At 48.9% G+C, this 19,481-nt stretch overlaps 1 protein-coding gene across 4 annotated transcripts in view; it reads right to left on the bottom strand.

Moving 5' to 3' along the window:
- Positions 1-1,511: 1,511 nt before the first annotated feature.
- Positions 1,512-19,481, bottom strand: part of svep1 (sushi, von Willebrand factor type A, EGF and pentraxin domain containing 1) — a 75,720-nt gene continuing 57,750 nt past the window's right edge. For 3 of the 4 annotated variants that reach the window (XM_064343723.1, XM_064343724.1, XM_064343726.1), the window contains 17 exons: positions 19,018-19,194; positions 17,967-18,051; positions 17,277-17,468; positions 16,779-16,946; positions 15,730-16,402; positions 12,720-15,430; positions 12,161-12,389; positions 11,519-11,674; positions 10,906-10,969; positions 10,625-10,798; positions 9,840-10,016; positions 9,489-9,668; positions 6,641-6,811; positions 5,688-5,783; positions 4,429-4,524; positions 2,656-2,749; positions 1,512-1,821 (listed from right to left, as the gene is read on the bottom strand). In XM_064343723.1, the coding sequence (XP_064199793.1) occupies positions 1,791-1,821; positions 2,656-2,749; positions 4,429-4,524; positions 5,688-5,783; positions 6,641-6,811; positions 9,489-9,668; positions 9,840-10,016; positions 10,625-10,798; positions 10,906-10,969; positions 11,519-11,674; positions 12,161-12,389; positions 12,720-15,430; positions 15,730-16,402; positions 16,779-16,946; positions 17,277-17,468; positions 17,967-18,051; positions 19,018-19,194 (5,474 nt within the window). In that variant the 3' untranslated portion in view covers positions 1,512-1,790. The remainder of the gene's footprint in view (positions 1,822-2,655; positions 2,750-4,428; positions 4,525-5,687; positions 5,784-6,640; positions 6,812-9,488; positions 9,669-9,839; positions 10,017-10,624; positions 10,799-10,905; positions 10,970-11,518; positions 11,675-12,160; positions 12,390-12,719; positions 15,431-15,729; positions 16,403-16,778; positions 16,947-17,276; positions 17,469-17,966; positions 18,052-19,017; positions 19,195-19,481) is intronic. The other variant, XM_064343725.1, reaches the window with a different exon arrangement.

Genomic DNA, 19,481 nt, shown 5'->3' with positions numbered 1-19,481 from the left:
GTCCTTTTTGTTAGTGGTTCTTGCATGATGAGCAAACATTAAATATTAAATTCCAGTTTTATTTATTTATTTTTTTTGTCTTTAACTTTTTAGACAGAATATCACAGGCTTCAATTCAATCAGGCTTGCTCAAAACAATGAGATGTCTATTCCTAATGTTCACATTTCGCAGCTTTCACTTTTTAAATATGATTCTGTTACAACCTGGTCTAGGGTCAGACCGTGACAGGATGAATTATAAGGAAAATGAGTGGGGAATGGGTCAGGGAAATGTACTGCAAACCAACCAGTAACTCCGGCCCCTAACTGAAAGCTGGCTGGTCTTCGAACAGTACTGGGCACGGGGCAGCTTTGAACGCTGATCTTTGGACAATTTAGTCTGCAGTCTTAAACCAAAAGTCTGAATAGCGTACCCCCAGCAGCTAAAACTCGCACCAGAGTACCTTCAAAAATAATAAAGGAAAAATAACAAGTGTCCCGATGGAAGGATTTGTAATCCAGCTGGGAACACACCAACTTAACCAGAGCACTGTTTCACTGTTTAACCATTTTCTCTTTAAGAGTTGAGAGCGTGGTTAAACATGGAATCCAGTCAGCAAACAAAGCAAAGGGGCTAGGCGAGAATCGGAACCAAATACAAGAGCGAATGATCAGACCAGGGTCAGACACACAAATTCACGGGACTAACAAACTATATGGGCTAAGCAGAAGGGCTAGACTGAAATCGGAATCAAACAAAAAAAGGGTAAAAAACGCGAAGTCAAACAGAGCAGTCTTTATACACAACACAACAAACACGACTCCCACTGGTAAGTAACCAGAGACGGAAACGGCCAATCGGATGACTCTCACGGAAGAGAGACAAATGTAAACAAAACTCATGACCGGGGTTCGTAACAACTGTAGAAACTTTTGTACTAGCTTTTTTAGTGTGTATTGTTTTTTAAAGCACCTAGCTATAAAATTTATTTCATCTAATGGTTGTTTCCACACTCTTGTACAGGGGCAGGAGAGCTTCCACAAATGGGAATATATTATATATATCTGTCATTGCTGAGGATCTTTCAGTCCTGTATATATAGTGGACATTATATGGGGAAACATGTCATCAAATGTCTTACTGGATAAATAAGAGAGAAGATGCAGAGCATTTTCTATAAGGGAGCAGTGAAGTAACCTAACTGGCTGAACACAGCAAACTTTGCCAAAGGAAATATTGCGTTCTTGGTAGGACAGCAAGACTGAGATGTACCAGTGAGAGATGTGGCAGCCTCTATTGCCATATTGATAAGTTCTGTTTTTAGCAGTCCAGCGCTAGTAAGTTTTATATCCGGTACAGACTCCTTAAAACCCTCTGCTAACATTCCTGCCCACAGCATTAAGAACATGGAGATTATCCTGTGTGGTGTAGCAAAATACATTGTTGAGCAAAATACATTGTATAAGCCAGAGAGGAATTATCCAAGGGCTCAACTCAGACTACACAATATGCTATGGCAGAGATTCAAAAATGATGTTGATATGTGTTTTATGCTTTAATAAAAATGTGAGAATAGTTTACACATATACATTGGACAATCGCATCATAGTTTTTACACATAATACAAGTAAAAGTATATAGCAGCATATAATTAATACTGTTGATTTTCTATATGAAAAAATACAGCTTTATTTTACAAAAAAAGTATTTAAAAAATTATGGTTTACAATGATTTTCATGTTCCATATCTACCTCAGCAAGAATACAATATCATTCTGAAGAGCACCTCATGTGGAGTAGCATCTCAGTTTTAAAAGTGAAAATATCCTGATTTCCTTTTCCTGAAAGAGACAAACATAAATTAAAATGCTTATTAATTTTGATTTAGCAGTTGCTCTGCTTTAAAAAAAAAACACTTCATGTGAATGTTTACCAATGTCCAGTTTTTTCAAGGATATAATTACAAAGTAACATGAAATCCATATTTGGTTCTACAGATTTTATCTGGTTTTTACCAGTTTTACACGTGTAAATGAGATATATACAATGGTAAGAGTCTCACAAAATGGCCCACAGCCAAACCCCTTCTAGAAACTCCCTGCCTCTGACAAGAAGCTCTCCAGTCATAAGGAAAAAAAATAATTTCTGTGCCAAAACAAAGGAATGATTCTTCAAATATTGGCTGGTTATGATTTTTATTTTAACCCTCAGGTCCATAACATTGAACAGTTTGGGTGGTTTGCCAAGAAGTGTAATCAAAACAAAGTAGTGTTTAAAAATTCTAATAACATTAAATTGATGTACATATATTTTTTTTAATCTGGACATTTATCACCAGTCACATGACACAATGAAAAAGGTGTGAAGAGGCAGAGAGAACCCCTTCTTTCTCTTTTTGATACTTCTTTCACCATCTCTGTCATGAGTTCTCTGACTGGGGAGTTTTCATGCTCATATGATCTCTAGTTTCATTTTCCACTGACTCAGTAAACGAAAGGCAGAAGGTACTGAAATCAGCACATCTGGCTACTGTGGGGACATCACGCTTGCTGGCTCACACTAGACAGGTGATATATGCTGTTTCACACAGACTGCGTAGGGTAGCAAGAGAGCAGTATAGCGTGTGTATAAGCGGGAAAAGGTTTATTTTAGGTGTGTGTGTGTATGTGAGTCACCTGGAACAGTTGTGTCCACTCCATCCCTGGCTGCAGTGACATCGGTTTGGCCTGATGCATCTCCCACCATTCAAACAAGGCGAGGAACAGACCGCTAAGGGCAACACCAGAAACATCCTCAGTGAGCAGAGTCAACACAAGCCCTTCCAAAAGCTCAACAAGCTCACATTACGTTCTCTGGGTGTTGGTTCAACACCACCACACTATTGCTCAACAAAACCAACCATTGGAATTTCTGGTGATGAAATTCTCTCTCCAGATAATTGGGTAGGCTGTTGCAATATAGAGCAAGGAGGCCCTCATTTCTCTTGGTCTCACAAAAGAAAAGAAACAATCAAAGGAGGACAATATATGCTTACGCAGGAAGTCATTCCTCTGCAATGGCAGGTGATCTAGTAGGGATGGTGCCGAAAACATATACCATATTCGGCAACACTCGAATAATGCGTTCTCTCCAAATGTTTTCTCCTCCCAAATTTGGCCATTATTTGGATTCTGATTTTTTTCCCCACCACCTCTTTAATGCAATTTGCAAAATTTGTGCCATTTTCTCCACAAAACCCCTCGCCAGACAATAGACAACAGGTGTTTTTACCAATGATGTGAACGTGTTGCTGTGTACTCCAGCATGCTATTCAACTGATCAACCAGCACTTTTCCCAATCAAGCGCTATCAAAACTAATTTTGCATATAGAATCACACAAAGTGTATTCACTGCAATCACGTGGTGAAGTTGATAAAGCCTTAGGGTGGGGATGAATAATTGCGGATGCTGTAGGTGTAGAAATGATAGGCTTAGAACTCTGTGGAGATAACGCCACCATATTTTCCAAAGTCGCACTTCGTTTGTAACCACCCTCCCCCTTTACGCCTATCCAGCCCACATATGCCCTCCCCACATCCTTGTGTGTCAAGCTAACCACTGGAGATTTCCTTTACCGGTAAGCTGTTTGCAAAAGAGATGCCGTGTTTCAAGCAGTGTGTGGCCACTGCCCGCAAGTAGTGTGGCAATGCCCCCAATGAAACTAGCCCTCTTCTCCACAGCTAGTCTTAAATGCTGCTTTCGCACTGCATAACACATTAAATGCTGTAGCAAAAATATTTAATTCTAAATAAAGTTTGGCAGAGCAGTATCACTAACTGCTTCTTTAGCTTTGTTACTGCAGCTAGTTAACACTAACTCTACTGCTACCTAGCCAGAAATAATGCATCAAACTCAATCATTTTTGCCAATAATATCATGCTTGCTACAGCGCATAGCTGTAAATAAAATCTATAGCTATGTTCATTGTGCAGTTTCATTTCACTAATGTTATATTTTCTTTTCTACCTGTGAATGAGACATGATGCACTGCACTCCTTTCCCTACTTTTCAATGCTCTGTATGTTTTCTCTGCAGCACTCAGATGTCAGGTAGTGCGTGTGCATCTGTTTGGAGGGAGGGGCTTTGGAGGGAGAGCTGAGGGGAAGTGGTGGGATTTTTTTTCAAAATCTAGCTTTCTCTTGCTCATTGCTTAAAGCTTACATACTGCACCTTTAAGGACTCATCATGGGCCCCACACCTCACTTTATAACGGTCACAATCTCCAAAGGCAGTCAAAGAGACTGGCGCCAGGCAGCAGGGAAACTACCAACGTTGTGGTTTTTTTATCACTGCTGCAGGTCCTTGGCTGTCCCCATGTGTTCCAGCTGTGCTTCGGGGAGCACTGGTTGCTACGGTGACACTGTGGCTGATGTATGTATGTACCTGGGTGAGAGGCGTGTGTACTTACCGCTGTGACATCGCGTCCCTGTCCAGCCCGTGGGACATTCGCACTGGTACGGAGCCACGCAGCGACCCCCGTTTAGACACGGCAGAATGCAGATAGCTGGAATCAACATATGAAAAAACTCACCACAAACAGAGCATTGTTCAGTACCATTGGTTCAAGTACAAGGGAATGTGCAGTGTCATCCTGTGCTGGCATCATTCACAAGGAGGAAGTACACACCCCAGCTCTCTTACAGAAGTACTCGGTACTTAAATTTACACACACAACACAACGCCCTTTTGTCAATCAAGATTCATCTTTAGCTCACAACTAAACGGAAGTGTTAATTTCATCTCTTGGAACTGTGAGGTGACCTGTAGTTGCTCCAAAAATACTGTGTTGGTGTTGATTTACAAAGTTGAATTTAATTCTTTGAGGTGTCAGATAAAAATATCTGGTAAGACTGTTCTTAACTGAGCTTTCTAATGCTGATGTAACAGTCACTACTGGTAATTGAAAGCATAGGAGTCACCCCAGCAGTGCTAGCCACTTCTCTCAGGATGAAAAGAGTTTGTGAAAGCACATGCCATTCTTGTGCTAAAGCATGTCTTGAAATTTAAATATTATTTAGTTCTATATTTTTCTTACCTGTTGTTTGGTATTAATATATTTATATAGATTCATTTTTATTTGTAAATGACCTAGTTATATTTATTTAACTAACTGTGCACAGACTTCGTTAAATAGAAAAATCTACTTTGTGATTTTTATTTAGGTTAGCATCTTGTTTGAGCCGACAGATCTCACTTGGCAGTGGCTCTGAAATAAATAATGAAACAGGAAACTAAGTGGCTGGTGCCTCTTGCATTGGATTACACAGCCTCTGTGAAACAGAGAGGCAGCACTGTCATTTCCTGCCTCTTAGATGTCGGCAGTTAACAGACGCTCTCACACAGACTGCATTTTTACATACAGTTCATTTGCACCGTTGGGCATTTTGACCAAGGCAATTAGGTTCAGTGCCCCGATGAAAGGTGCGGTGGCAGCCCCTTGGCTGGGAATCAAACTCACAACCCCTTACGAGGCGTCACAAGCCCGGTAAATTCTTGCTGCCGGTGTCAGCGGGGTGACCCCAGAGAGGCCTGTAGTGCCGGCGCCAGAGACTCCCCCCCGCCTTAGCGTCCTCTGGTCAGCGGTGCAGAGCCCTCGGCCGCGGCGCTGTACCACGGCTGGCCGTGTAGCCGGCCCGGCGCGGACCCGGCGGCGGGGGAACGACTTACGGTCCTCGCACAGTCGGCCCATCCAGCCTTCGGGACAGGAGCAGGTGTTGGGCTTCAGGCACACCCCTCCGTTCTGACACTGGAGCCAGCACAGAGCTGGAACAAGCAAAGAAACGACAGGCGCTCTGTAAGACCTCTTTTTTCTTTTTTTTGGGTCGACAGGATATCCCAAACTGGTCATTTCTGGAGTGGAGCTGCAGGTACTGAGAATGTGTTAGCTAAAGAAGCGATCTCTTAACTTCCCCCATTTCACAGTTCCCAACCCCACATCAGAAGAGCTGTAAGAAAAGGCTTCATTAAGAACCTGTTTGGAGCATGAACAACCATTCAGCACAAAAAACCTCCAAATATGTTGCTAAGAATTTAAAGAAAACAATTAAAGGGGAACAGGTTTTGGGCAGAACACCCCCCCCCCCTACATAAGCGTGTCTTCACACTGAGATGTTCTTAAATCACATGGTAAATAACTTTGTAGAATGCTATACCAGCATTAAAGGAACATGCTTTACATACCAAAGAGTTATGGTTATTTCAGAAATACAGAAAAAAGAAAGAAAGAAACATGCTGTAATCATGCCTGTCCGTGCCACAGCAAGCCAGGCTATAAGGGACAGCAATGCTGTACAGCAGGTATCAGAGACGCTTCTGAGATTAGATCCACCCTAGCAGTGAAAGTGGTGGCCCAGCCCTGTTCGCTGTTTGCCATTCCGCATGCACGGTTTCAAGAATACTACAGGACTTTAAAAATGGAAAGAACCCTTAAACACAGACCCACAGCCACCAGATATCAGGAACGGGCACGGCTTTTCGAAAGCACCTCTTAGCTGGTGATGCGGAGCGCTGAGGATTGTGGGAAAGGAGAGGAAGCAGGGCCCGAGGACGGCAGGAGCTGGTAGACGCAGAAGTGGGGTGGGGGGGGGGGGGAACGGGGGGGTCGTTGTTGCGCTCTCTACCTTTGCAGGTGGGAGGCGGGGTCCAGGTGCCGTTCTCCAGGCAAACGCTCCTGCTGGAGCCCACCATGCCGTACCCTCCGAAGCACGAGTACACGGCCGTGTCTCCGAACTGGAAGACCGCCCCTCGCACCACGCCGTTGGCCACGTGGAGCGGGGGACCGCAGGCGACCCCTACGCATAACCAGCGGAGAGGCCGTCCCGTTAAAGCCAGACCAGCCCTGCACCCCGAGGGCCCACGTGCCACCCCCCCGCTCCTCAGCACGGGGGCAACCCTCCTTCAGTTCAGCCCTTTACAATGCATTCCAGCTTCAGCATGCGTGCAGGGCCAATTTTATGACAGGATATCTTCCAAAGCTGAAGATTATTTATTCTTGTTATAAAACCAACAATTCATCCACAAGCAACCCACTAATTAGTATACCTAGGAACAGGCACAGCCAGTCAAACACATTCAGCAACCTTTAGCCACAGACAGACGGTTGGAAAAGCACAAGGGACAAAGAACAGCAACAGATAACAACCGCACGCCCATAGAGACCTTTCAGGAAACACTACCGATCACAAAACATGATCAACTGGTTTGACATGACAAAGCATTGTGAGGAGGGTACTGCGTCATTCTGACTAATAGCGAGGCCATTATATCGTATAATTCATATTGCTAATGTATTGTTAGATGTCGGATTCTCTGTTCTCATGAGTGGCTTTACTGATGTCTGAAATACACTGTAAACCTTTACTTACAATCACTCTGGCAAAATCCATACAAAGCAAAAGTAATTTCTCAATTTGCTGTTCAGCTCCACACTGGAGTAATAGTATATGTAGTGAAACTGCAACTTATGCTAGAAGGTTTTAGGTCAGAGTCACAGATCAGCTGATCCTGTGCCCTCACTGCAGTACTCAAACTGCTTTGGTAAATAGCCAATACATACATACAAATAGCCAAACTGTGAACTCTTAAAAAGGCAAATAAATGAATAATCACAAAGTATAGTCTATAATATGTTACGACATAATAATGTTGTATGTGCCCATACCTTTATTATATTGCAACAACAACAGCCATGGCCAGCCATGCATGCAAACACTCCGCTGGCCAAGAGACCAGGAGCCCTATCCTCTACTATGCCTGCGGCTAAAACAAAATCAATTTCCTGTAGGCTCACCTGATGTGATTACATCACAAATTAATCCACCTTGTACAATCTATTCATGGAAAACACTTGCCTGTCATTGCCGGATTGTCTAGAAAAAAATAGAGAAAACCTACCCAAATATGATATGCATAAATGTTTGCAAACTGCACAGATATCCAGAACCATGACAAATCAGCCTTTACTGTTCCATCAAGAACACATAATTCTAAGAAGCAATGTTGGTACTTTATACATGTCCTTTCTGCACATTGGTGCTATGATAAGGGGAATGAGCTGGCTGAATCCGCAGAGTAAGTCTGTGTTCAAGCACAGGCTGAAAACCCCACATCTTCAGACAGTTCCTAACCTCCCAGTCACAGCGGTCTTAGAACATGAAAACATTGGAAAAATGGTTTTTCAATCGTAGCAAAAATGACCGCACTTTATGTTCCTTCTGTTTTATTGTAATGTTGATCAGTAATAAAGAATATCATGTGACATACATGCTCACTTTGTGGGTTTTTTCACTGGACTTTCAATACACTGAACATGTATTGGACTGAGTATGCTACTTCCCGCTCTGTTATACTGCTTGCAGTTAACCAATTGATTTGTACTTGCCGTTTTTCATAATGGTCTTGGCAGTTATTTCAGACAAAAGCAATTGACAGCTGAAAAGAATGAAATAGTGACCTTTGTTTTTACCACCTCGTATTTTCACTCACGGTTTGCGTATCAGTGACCACAACAATAGGGTCCGTCCGTTCCAAGCCCACTGACGTCATGGCAGCTTTCAGATTTGTCAAACAGGAAAGACGGTCATGACTAATTCGGGTTTCGGGTTACATGCCTTTGAGAGCAGAGATAATTAAGGAAAAAGAGGACTGGCTTGTGGATTCTGATTACAGGTTTTTAAATACTGTCCTGAAATCGGATATCATTTGAGTGGTTCTCCTCAAAGGCACTGCTTTGCCATAAATATTTAAAAATCGATAGTAAAGTCAGGACACTGCAAATTCACCTTACTTGGGAGAAATTATGTAACACAAACCCCCGCCCCACCCCATCCTGCCCCATGCTCGCAGAACTGAATGGTAGTCCCTCTACACCAGGGGTGTCAAAATCCAGTCCTGGCGGGCCACAGGGTCTGCTGGTATGTGGAGTGTTTCACCACAAGTGATTAATTTAAGTTACTGGCTCCAGAGTCCACACACTAGGCCTTAACTGGCTGCTGACTGAAAGGAAACCACAAATACCAGCAGACACCGTGGCCCTCCAGGACACCCCTGCTCTAAACCAATACATCATAAGCTTCCCAGTATCATCCCAAACAACCCTGAGCTAATAATCAGTCACTGATTAACATGGTCTGAAGCTGCAACAGTAGTGTTTCCTGAAGTTAGAATGGTTAGATTTAAAAGGAGAGACAGCACTGAAAAACAGAAGGAAAGGGTACATAGTATATTGCATCACAAAATGTTGGGTCAGAGAATGTTTTTTCTTTTTCTTTTAAGAAACAAACAGCCAACAACATCCCATTTCTATACTTGGACCGAGCCCAAAACCCAGAGCCCAACACTGCTATGAAAGTGAAGTAAAACAGGCTGGTCTGTCTGCCACCCACTTGCAGCAAAGAATCTCCTGCATAGGAGGAATTGGAATTTCAGACACGACAGGCTCTCACATGAAGGGTAATAGACCCCACTCACTCTCACAGGCCGCGTTGGTGGAGGTCCACGTCTGGTCACTCTTGCAGGTGACGGAGACCACGCCCTGGGTCTGATAGCCCTTCGGACAGGTGACAGACACCCTCTGGCCCACAAAGAACTTGTCCTGAGTTGCGTGGCTGCTCATTTCCTCATGCCCTGGGGGCGGGGGGCAGGGCTTGGCTGCAGAGAGAAAGAGAGAATCAATGATGCTGTCAGAGAGAGAAATCGACCAACTGAGCCAATATTATGGCACTGTTATATCCAGCAGAGCAAGGCAGTGACGTGATCTTGCACACAGACTGGACTCAAAGAAGGGGGCTACAGATGAGCACAGTTTAATGAAAGACGTACGTGCACAAGTGGGGAATTCAGAGCTCCAGGAGCCATTGCTCAAGCAGTGGATGAGCGATTCTCCCTGCAGAGTGTAGCCCGTGTCGCACTGGAATTCAACAGCGCCCCCAGTGGCCAGGAGGTGTTCTTGCATCTTGCCATTCAGTGGCTCTCTGGGGGTCTCACAAACCTGCGCAGCTGAATGGAGAGAATAAGAGGAGACTAAGAGGAAAGAAAGACATTGACCACAGAGAGAATATCACTGCTTATTGAGTCACAGCACATGTTTACATTAAAAGAGCTGTGTTTTTCCCCCACTAATGTATAAATACAATGGGGCTGTTAATCGGGGTATACATGGTAAATGGACTGCATTTATATAGCGCTTTTATCCAAAGCACTTTACAATTGATGCCTCTCATCCACCAGAGCAGTTAGGGGTGAGGTGTCTTGCTCAGGGACACTTCGACACGCCCAGGGCGGGGATCGAACCGGCAACCCTCCGACTGCCAGACAACCGCTCTTACCTCCTGGGCTATGTTGCCCCTATGAGCTATGCACTAGACTCACATTTCCCACAAAATGTGCACCACAGGATGTGCATAACAAAAGATTACATTTATAAGCATAATATTCATTTATAAATGTTTTTCATGTATTATAATGGCAGATTTTCGCATATAAATAAAACATTTCCAATTTATCATAAATTAAGAATAGGAAATCGCCTTAGAAAGCAAGGCTCTTTTTTGAGGGATTTTTCATATTTCAGAACTGCAGGCACTTTGCGGAAGGTTTTCACATACCCTCACACTTTGGTGCGGGCTGGCTCCATGTTCCGTCGGCAAGACAGGTGAGGTTCTGAAGGCCAACCAGTTGTTGGCCAGAGTTGCACAGGTAACTCACATTACTTTGGTATGTTTCACCTGTTGCCATAGCAACGGCATTCTCCACAGCAGGGGGCGGACCACATGACACAGCTGAAAGGTGGGGGAGGGAGAAGCGTGAGGCGTGCAGCGGTTGACAGTTAATGAATGAAGGAAGAGAATCTGCTGAGTCATGACGCAGTGTACAGTGAGCTACTTACCATTACACACAGGGTGAGAGCCACTCCACGTCTTATCTCCTTGGCAGATCTTTATGGAATCACCCTGTTATGTACACAAATACATAACAAACTTCTTTATTCAAAAGTCACTTTACCCTTATCTCTTTACTAACTGTCAGTTCCAATTTTAAAGAACATTAGGCATAGTTTCCAGGAAATCATTTCTGTTAAATGAAATGTAGGAAAGAAGGAAGGGGGATGAGTAATTGCAGGAAATGACTTGCGGGATGCTAACAGGACACTGTAGAAAGCTTTTTCACCAGTCATGCCAACTTAATACTCAATTCCTACTGCAGTTCCTGGCACAAGTATGGGAGGTTAATGCAGTCAATAATATCCCTTGTTCAATTCATCTCAAGTCTAATATAGGTCATTGCTGACCCCTTATGGAAAACGCTTTACCTGAATGCCTTGAGGAAAAATATGTGTGTGTTAAACACCGTGAATGTGAGACTTACAGTTTTCCGACAAAAATGCTCACTGAAAAAACCTGTCTCAAAAACAATGTGTGAATCATAGATGACTAGCACACCCTAGTACAGTACACAAACTGCTACAGTACAACCCCTGTATTATAAACACACTCCAGTACCTGAATCTGGAACCCAGGTAGGCATTTGTAGATGACTGTGTCACCAAAGTTAAAGCTGTCGCCCACAACGTTGCCATGGTGAAGGGGGAGGGGCTTTCCACAGCTGACTGGAACACAGGTGCCAGAGGAGAATGGTGGAGACCAGCTGCCGCCAGGCTACAGCAAACAGGAAACAATGATTCATTATTGTTTTCTGCAGCTCCATTTGTTTAGCCTGTAATAAGACATGCTGCTAATGCAACATCCATATTAAGACACCTAAATGCCTATTAAAATAATTCACATTTCAGGTTACCTGAACCCCCTTAAATTTAGTAGTTGCAATTCACTACAACTGTGCACAATTGCACCAAGTGGGCATTGGAACAAATTAGGCTTGTTCATTGATAGGTTACACAGATCAATAAGTAAGGATTCAGTATATGATTTTTTGTATTGCACCATTCTCATTATGATTGGTCTCTATCAATTCAATTATTAATGGGTTTATCAAGCCAGTTACCCTGTAATGAATTCAAAGATTTACAGGCTACAGAGATTTCAGCTGAACTGAAGGCTTGTGATGTGTCCAAATCGAACTGCAGAAAAATCAGGGATTCAGTTATGATGTGCACATGGAGGGGGGGGGGGGGTGGCACTCGCCTGGCATTCAGACATGGCGGGCCCCTCCAGCTGATACCCCTCCTCACAGGACAGGGTGATGGTCCTGCCCTTGGAGGTGACTTCCTCCCCTGTGATGATCACGTTGGTGAGGTTGGCGGGTAGAGCACAGGGCCGCGGCCTGCACCTGACGGCATGGGGTGACCAGCTGCCGTCGCTCAGGCAACTCAGAGACTCCGCCTCCGTCTCCAGCTCGTACCCTTTCACGCAGCTGTCCGGAGACACAGATGACTTCACTCAGCATGCGCCTCGCTTCTCCCCTACAAGACTTTTTTTGTACTAAAACTACTGCCTAACATTAGTTGGAACATATAATGTCACTCACACTCTTCAAAGGCTCTACCTGGATCATGCTGGATGGTGTATGTACAGCCAAAAGATTTTTCCTTTGGGTTTAATATGATAATGTCAAGCATTGCCTGGGGATATTTCCTTATGGGTGACAGCATTACAACAATAGCATTTGCATGTTGTTTGCATTGCTTGCGTGTGTTTTTACCCTTTATGACTGCCCCATATGAAAGAGCTGTTCTCCCTTTACCTGTAGCGTACTTGGCTCCCGAAGGTGAAGACACTCCCGATGATCTGCGCGTTAGGGACGGGCGGAGGGGGGCCGCAGGACACGGGCTTGCACATGGGGTGGGGCTCGCTCCACCTGCCGCTCCTGGTGCAGGTGAGGTGGGGGTAGCCAATCATCCGGTAGCCCGGCCTGCAGCTGTAGGTCACGGTGTCGGGCGAGGTGGCGCTGGCCCCCTGCAGGACGGCGTTGGGCACTACGGGGGGCGGGGCGGAACACCTGTCCCTCACACAGACGGGCACGCCCGGGCTCCAGACCCCGCCCCTCTCGCAGGTGGCCTCCGTGGGGCCCAGGGTCCGGTAGCCCCCGTCGCACAGGAAGCGGACCCGGTCCCCGCAGGCGTACTCCCTGCCGAACACCGCCCCGTACTTCAGGACCGGCTGGGCGCAGGCGCACGGGCGGCACTCGGGCACCGTGCCCACCCAGGTGCCCGCCGCCGAGCAGCGCAAGAAAGGGTTCCCCACCACCTGGTAGCCCTCGAAGCACAGGTACTCCACCACGTCCTGGAAGCTGAAGCTGCTCCTGTTCAGGTAGCCGTGGCTGATGTCTTTCGGCGGGTCGCAGGTGTTGATGACGCACCTCGGGGGCGGGGCGTCCCAAAGCCCGTTGCCCCCGCACACCAGACGGGCACTGCCGGTCAGGGTGTGGCCCTCCTCGCACTCGTACCGCACCTCGGCGCCGTAGCCGAAGTCCGAGCCCAGGAAGCGGCCGTTGAGGACCACGGGGGGCCTGCCGCACACGGCGGGCCGGCAGGAGGGGCCGGCGTGGCTCCAGCTCCCGTTGGCCAGGCACAGGCTGCTGGCGGGCCCCTCCAGGACCCAGCCGGGCTTGCAGCTGTACGCCACCTGCCTGTTGAAGGTGTGCTCGTCCCCCTCCACCTCCACGCCGGCCGGGGTTTCGGGGGCCCCGCAGGACACGGGCTCGCACCGCGGCTTCTCGCCGTCCCACCGCCCGTCGGGCAGGCAGGCGCTGGCGCCGCTGCCCCGCAGGAGGAAGCCCTCCGCGCACTCGTAGCGCACCGCGGCGGGGAACAGGAAGGAGTCTCCCAGGACGGAGCCGTTGGCGAGGGCCCCGGGGTTCCCGCAGGACACGGGCCTGCAGACGGGCGCGCTCTCGCTCCACCGCCGCCCCGAGAGGCACTGGCGCACGGACTGGCCCTCCAGCCGGTAGCCCTCCTCGCAGCTGTACTCGGCCAGGGCGCCCGACGCCGCGTCCCAAACGGCCACCGAGCCGTGCTCGGGGCCGGGGGGGGGGCCGCAGCTGGCCGGCAGGCACTGGGGGGCCGTCCCGTTCCAGGAGCCGTCCTCCCGGCAGGCCAGGGGCGCGGCGGCGCTCAGCTCGTACCCGGCCTGGCAGCGGTACGCGATCACCACGCCCTGCAGGAACATCAGGTCCGCCGCCCCGCCGCCCGGCCCCACCACGCCCGCCTCCCCGCTGGGGTCCTGCACCTTCACGTAATCCCCGAAGTCCACGTGGGGGGGCAGGCCGCAGTCGGCCAGCACGCAGAAGGGCGTGGGGCTGGACCAGCCCGTCTCCTCGCAGGTCAGGTGGTTCTGGCCCACCAGCTGGTACCCGGGGAAGCAGCTGTAGAAGATGGTCACGCCGTACTTGTGGTCCAGGCCCTCCACGAAGCCGTTGTCGATGGGCCGGGGCGGGGTGCAGTAGATCTGGACGCAGGCGGGGGGCTCCCTGTCCCACTGGCCCGAGGCCAGGCAGCTCAGCGTCTCGGGCCCGTCCAGGCGGAAGCCCTGCAGGCAGGAGTAGGTGACGGCGTGGCCGAACTGGAGCTTGGCGTAGGACGCCACGCCGTGGGCGATCTCCCTGGGCGCGCCGCACTCGATGGGCTGGCACGAGGGCGCCCCCCCGATCCAGCGGCCGCGGTGGCCGCACAGCACGGTGGCGTTGCCGCGGAGACTGTAGCCCGGCCGGCAGCCGTACACGGCCATGCTCAGGTACATGAGGCCCTGCACGTCCACGATGCCGTGCTCCACCTCCTCGGGCTGGGGGCACTCCACCGGGACGCACTCCGGGAAGGGGCTGCTCCAGCGGCCGTCCGCCTGGCAGGCGACGGCGCCGCGCGACCTCAGCGTGAACCCGTCCATGCAGGTGTAGGTGACCACGCTCCCGAAGTAGGAGGGCGCCGGCGAGGGGTCCCCGAAGGACACCTCCGGGGGCGGGCCGCAGAACACCTGCTTGCAGACGGGGAAGGTGTCGTTCCACTCCTGCCTCGGGGTGCAGCGGAGGTACCGGGCCCCGTGCAGGACGTAGCCGTCCTCGCAGGAGAGCTGGACGGTCCCCGAATCCGAGTCCAGGCTCTGGAGCACCAGGTGGTTCTCCTCCAGCGGGGGCTCGGGGCACTGGACCGGGGTGCACTGGGGCGTCCTGGACGCGTCCCACTTCCCGAACTTCAGGCAGGTCCAGACGGCGTCCCCCGTCAGCTCGTACCCCTCGTCGCAGACGTACTCCACCTTCTGGCCCACCTGGAACCGGGAGCCCCTGTAGCGCCCGTGCGGGATGGTGGGAGGGGCCTCGCAGGTGAGCAGGACGCAAGAGGGCGGGTCTTCGTTGGACCACTGCCGATTGGCCTGGCACACGCGCTCCGGCTTGCCTGCCAGGCGGAAGCCCGCCTCGCAGGCGTACGTTACCTTGCTGTTGAACACGAAGAGGCTTTCGGTCTGTGGGGCCACAACACGCCACACACTCAAATAAATTCCAGCAACAAAAACTCCTAAAACATTCAAGATTTTAAAAAAAGGTTTTTGATCGTTTTTATTACAGAGCAAGTGAACAGTGCAATAATGCATTACTTGAAGGTGGTTCATTTTAACTTAATTGACATGTTTGACCCACATTACTTTAAGGGTGGGGGTTAGCGATGTTTACTACGTTACAGTGATATTCATGGTGGACACAGCATTTGCTGTTTAGCACAGGATTAGCCTACCGGAGCACCAGGCAGCAGATGTGCAGTTACCTCGATGAAGCCGTTCTTCAGGGGGGGCGGGTTCGGGCAGGACACGGGCTGGCAGGACGGCAGGGTCCCGCCCCACTCCCCGTCGGCCTTGCAGGTCCTCCTCTTCTCCCCCCTGATCAGGAAGCCCTTGTCGCAGCTGTAGGCCACCACCGCCCCAAAGTTGTAGTTGGTCCCGCTCACGTACCCGTGCTGGATGCCCACGGGCTTGGCGCAGCGCACGGGCACGCAGCCGACGTCGAAGGGCGAGGGCGCCCACGCCCCTCCCACGGTGCACCTCAGGGTCGCCGTGGTGTTGAGCATGAAGCCCTCCTCACACTTGTAGCTCACCTCGGTGTTGCTGGTGTATTTGGGCTTGTTGACCGAGTCCAGGATGGCGTGGGGCAAGTCGGGCGGGCGCTGGCAGAAGTTGGCGATGCAGCGGGGCGTCTCCTGGCCCTCCGGCGGCACCCAGACCCCCCGGGAGTCGCACAGGACTTTGGAGTTGTTGGCGGCGATGTAGCCGTCGGCGCAGAAGTAGATGGCGGTGTCGCCGAACAGCTGGTGGCCCGCCTCCGGGAAGGCGTGGGGGATCGGAGGGGGCGGGCCGCAGGAGCGCGGCACGCACTGGGCGGAGCTCTCGCTCCACTCGCCGCTCGGAAGGCACTCCCGCGTCTCAGGACCAATCAGAGTGTACCTGCAGCCAGAGGAATCCAACCAGTGCTCAGCCAGGTCTAATCACTCCCAGAGTGTCACGTGTACTAGTATGCGTATATCAGTTGACCATATGTGATGTAACGCAACTATAGCTATGTAACTGCCCTGTGGGGGGCACATAAACCCGAATTGAATTGAAAAAGCAACAGTAAAGAGATGGTAAACGGGTAATGGTATGTGATTTAATCATTTTGCACAGCCCACCTTTTACAACCTTTCATATTTCTGATCATTCGTTCCCATTCAGACTGCACAAAATGTACAGCGGTGTGAGAGAACACAGCCTGTTTTCTCTGAGAAAGCTCTCTCAGAGAGAGAGAGAGAGAGAGAGCTTGTTAAAGGAATGGTGCAGTTACCCTTCTTTGCAGGTGTAGTGCACCTGGCTCCCCAGGGTGAAGTTGCTCCCCAGCGTGGCGGCGTCCCTCAGGGCGGGGGGGTCCCCGCAGTCCACCCTCGCGCACAGGGGGGCGCGGCCGCTCCACTGCCCCGAGGCCTCGCAGAGCACCTCCGCGGGACCCTGCAGTCTTAAAGCCAGCGTCTCATCGCACACGAAACAATCGACAAGAAGCAAGACTAAACCTGGGGGATTGGCATGTTTGCTAACTCTTTAATCATTATTTGTACTCTTAGTTTTTGCATTTAAGCGCAGCACCCCCTGCCTGGGAGCTTGGAAACTTATTTAGATAAGTGATAATGCTTGCAGATGCTCAAAGTTATTAAAAAATTACACGCGGAGAAAAACGAATGACTAAGTATAAATTTAACCTACAAAAACAATCCGCTGTCCCCCCCTAATCAAAGTCCTCCTTTTTTTCAGATTTTAAAGGTGACCGCACGAGTGAGACTGATCTTACCTGTACCCCTCGATGCATGTGTAGGTGGCTGTTGACAGGAAGGTCTGTCCGGTGAGGGTGACATTTGCGTTCTGGACGATCGGGGGCTCGCCGCAGGCAACGGGCTCACAGACAGGGGGCGCTGTGCTCCACTTCAGGCTCGCCAGGCACTGGATCTCGGCTGGACCCCTCAGCACAAACCCTTTCTTGCAGCTGGAGGTGCAGCGAGCGCCATTGATTTTGTACTGTCTCTCCATATTTATTACCATGAGAATGAAACGTAGGCAATGTTCTCTTCCTGTGTTTTTACCCATTACTTTGATTAAGTTATTCTTGGAACTAAGGCTGCCTGGCAGCCTTTGATATCATCTAAACTGAACAGAATGCTATTAGTTGCTTAGTTACAGTATAATGACATAGTTGGCACAATCAGCATAATTTTGTTATGATTGGCTTGTAATTCAGCCATATACGTCATCATGACATCAGCAAAACAGTTTCTTATCAAACCAGGCAAACAGACAAGGAATCTTTGTTTTTATTTTCTAATGAAAGCAGAGGAAAATAAGAGGCAGATACAGTATATATTTCTGGACGTCTGCCAGCATATGATGTAGATACAGTCTGATTCAGTGTAAACTGGTTATTTAATTTATCTGTTCTATGGATTATGGGACACACACACTTTTTTTAAATGTCTGACCGTGATACCTGAAAGTCACCTTGCTTCCGAAAGTGAAGTTCTTCCCCGTCGCGAATCCATTTTCCAGGACTTTGGGCCTGCCACAGGACAGGGCTGAGGGAAACCACGACAGAAAAAAACAGACAGTCACGCACACGCTAGGTCACCTGTTTATAATATCATAACCAAGCAGCTTAAATGCAGCATCCATTCAGGAAAAGGGGAGTGCCCCCTCCCCTGTCCCTATTACTCTATTGGGGGGGGGGGGGCTTTCAGATTGCAGCAACGGCAGAAAAAGCTCAATGTTCCAGCAATGCGGGGAAACCAAAGCAAACAAAGCTGCCTATATAATTACCCTGAACAGTGCCAAAGGGTCCCTGATCTGTTTGTAGATCAAACCCGGGCAAAAAAAAAACACGCTCTGCCTGTACATAAAGACAGCAGCGCGGGATCAGTCCTTTCACAGCCATGAATGAGAGCCCATCTGCATCAAAACAAGCTGTGACGCACGTTACATAACACCTAGCCAGCTATTGTGCTACACTGGGGGTACGCGAACACTATTGTTTACACATAATGCGCATTGTAGCGTGTCCATTGTGTTTATGCAAGTCCCCTCTGTTGCATTCCCGTGGCTACCGATCATTGCTCCAGACCCTCTAATGCTAAGGACCAAGAAGAGGGAAGAGGGGCACTTTTAAAGCTCCCATCTTGGCATGATTTGGATGGAGTAGTGAATCCATGGCTACTGGTTGTCAAGGCAGAAACTCTTAATGCCAAAACCTCTGGATCACATGCCGGAGGATGGGGGAATGGGGGAATGGGGGAGTGGGGGGTGGGGGTGGGGGGTTGGCTGTCGTTATGGCAAATCGGTCTGAACTGGAGTGAGGTTTGTGCCATTTCAAGGGTCTCTGTTTTCTGTTCCTTGGGACAGAACACATTGGACACCATAGAAAAAGTGTTAAATCAACTCTAACAGGGTTTTATGAGTGCAGAAGGGATAATACAGTACATATTCTATTACTGTTAAAAGTACACTGAGTGTGTTTCTATGGACAATGGGTATGAGAGCTATTTTACCTCTGCAGTATGGGAAAGGGAGATCCCAGGTTCCCGACTCCAAACATGTGATGTGGGATGAGCCAATCAGCTCATAGCCCTCCTCACAGGTGAAGACCACCTCACTTCCCATTATGAAGTTGCTGCCGTCTCGATGGCCGAATTCTGGAAAACCTGGGTCCTTACATTTCACTGGTTCTGATCCGAAAAACACAAGAAGCACAGACTGGTACTGGACAATCTAGTACATAAAATTCTCCTTTATGGTGTGTTTCCCCAACCATGAATAAACAGTAAAAACAATCTGAAGAAAAGACTTCATGTTGAAGTATAAATGCAGTGTTTTGATAGTGGATCAAAACCCATCCATGCAAGCGTTACCACAACAGATCCCAAATTCAGCTAAGATTAATTTCACCAAGAAAGTACCATTTCTGTCTTGATGCATTTTTGGATAAAGCCACTATGAAAACAACCTCAATGAA

The sequence above is a fragment of the Anguilla rostrata genome, chromosome 7, assembly GCF_018555375.3.
Source record: "Anguilla rostrata isolate EN2019 chromosome 7, ASM1855537v3, whole genome shotgun sequence".
Classification (NCBI taxonomy): domain Eukaryota; kingdom Metazoa; phylum Chordata; class Actinopteri; order Anguilliformes; family Anguillidae; genus Anguilla; species Anguilla rostrata.
The sequence above is the reverse complement of the archived record's forward strand: the minus strand, read 5'-3'. Positions and strand labels throughout refer to the sequence as shown.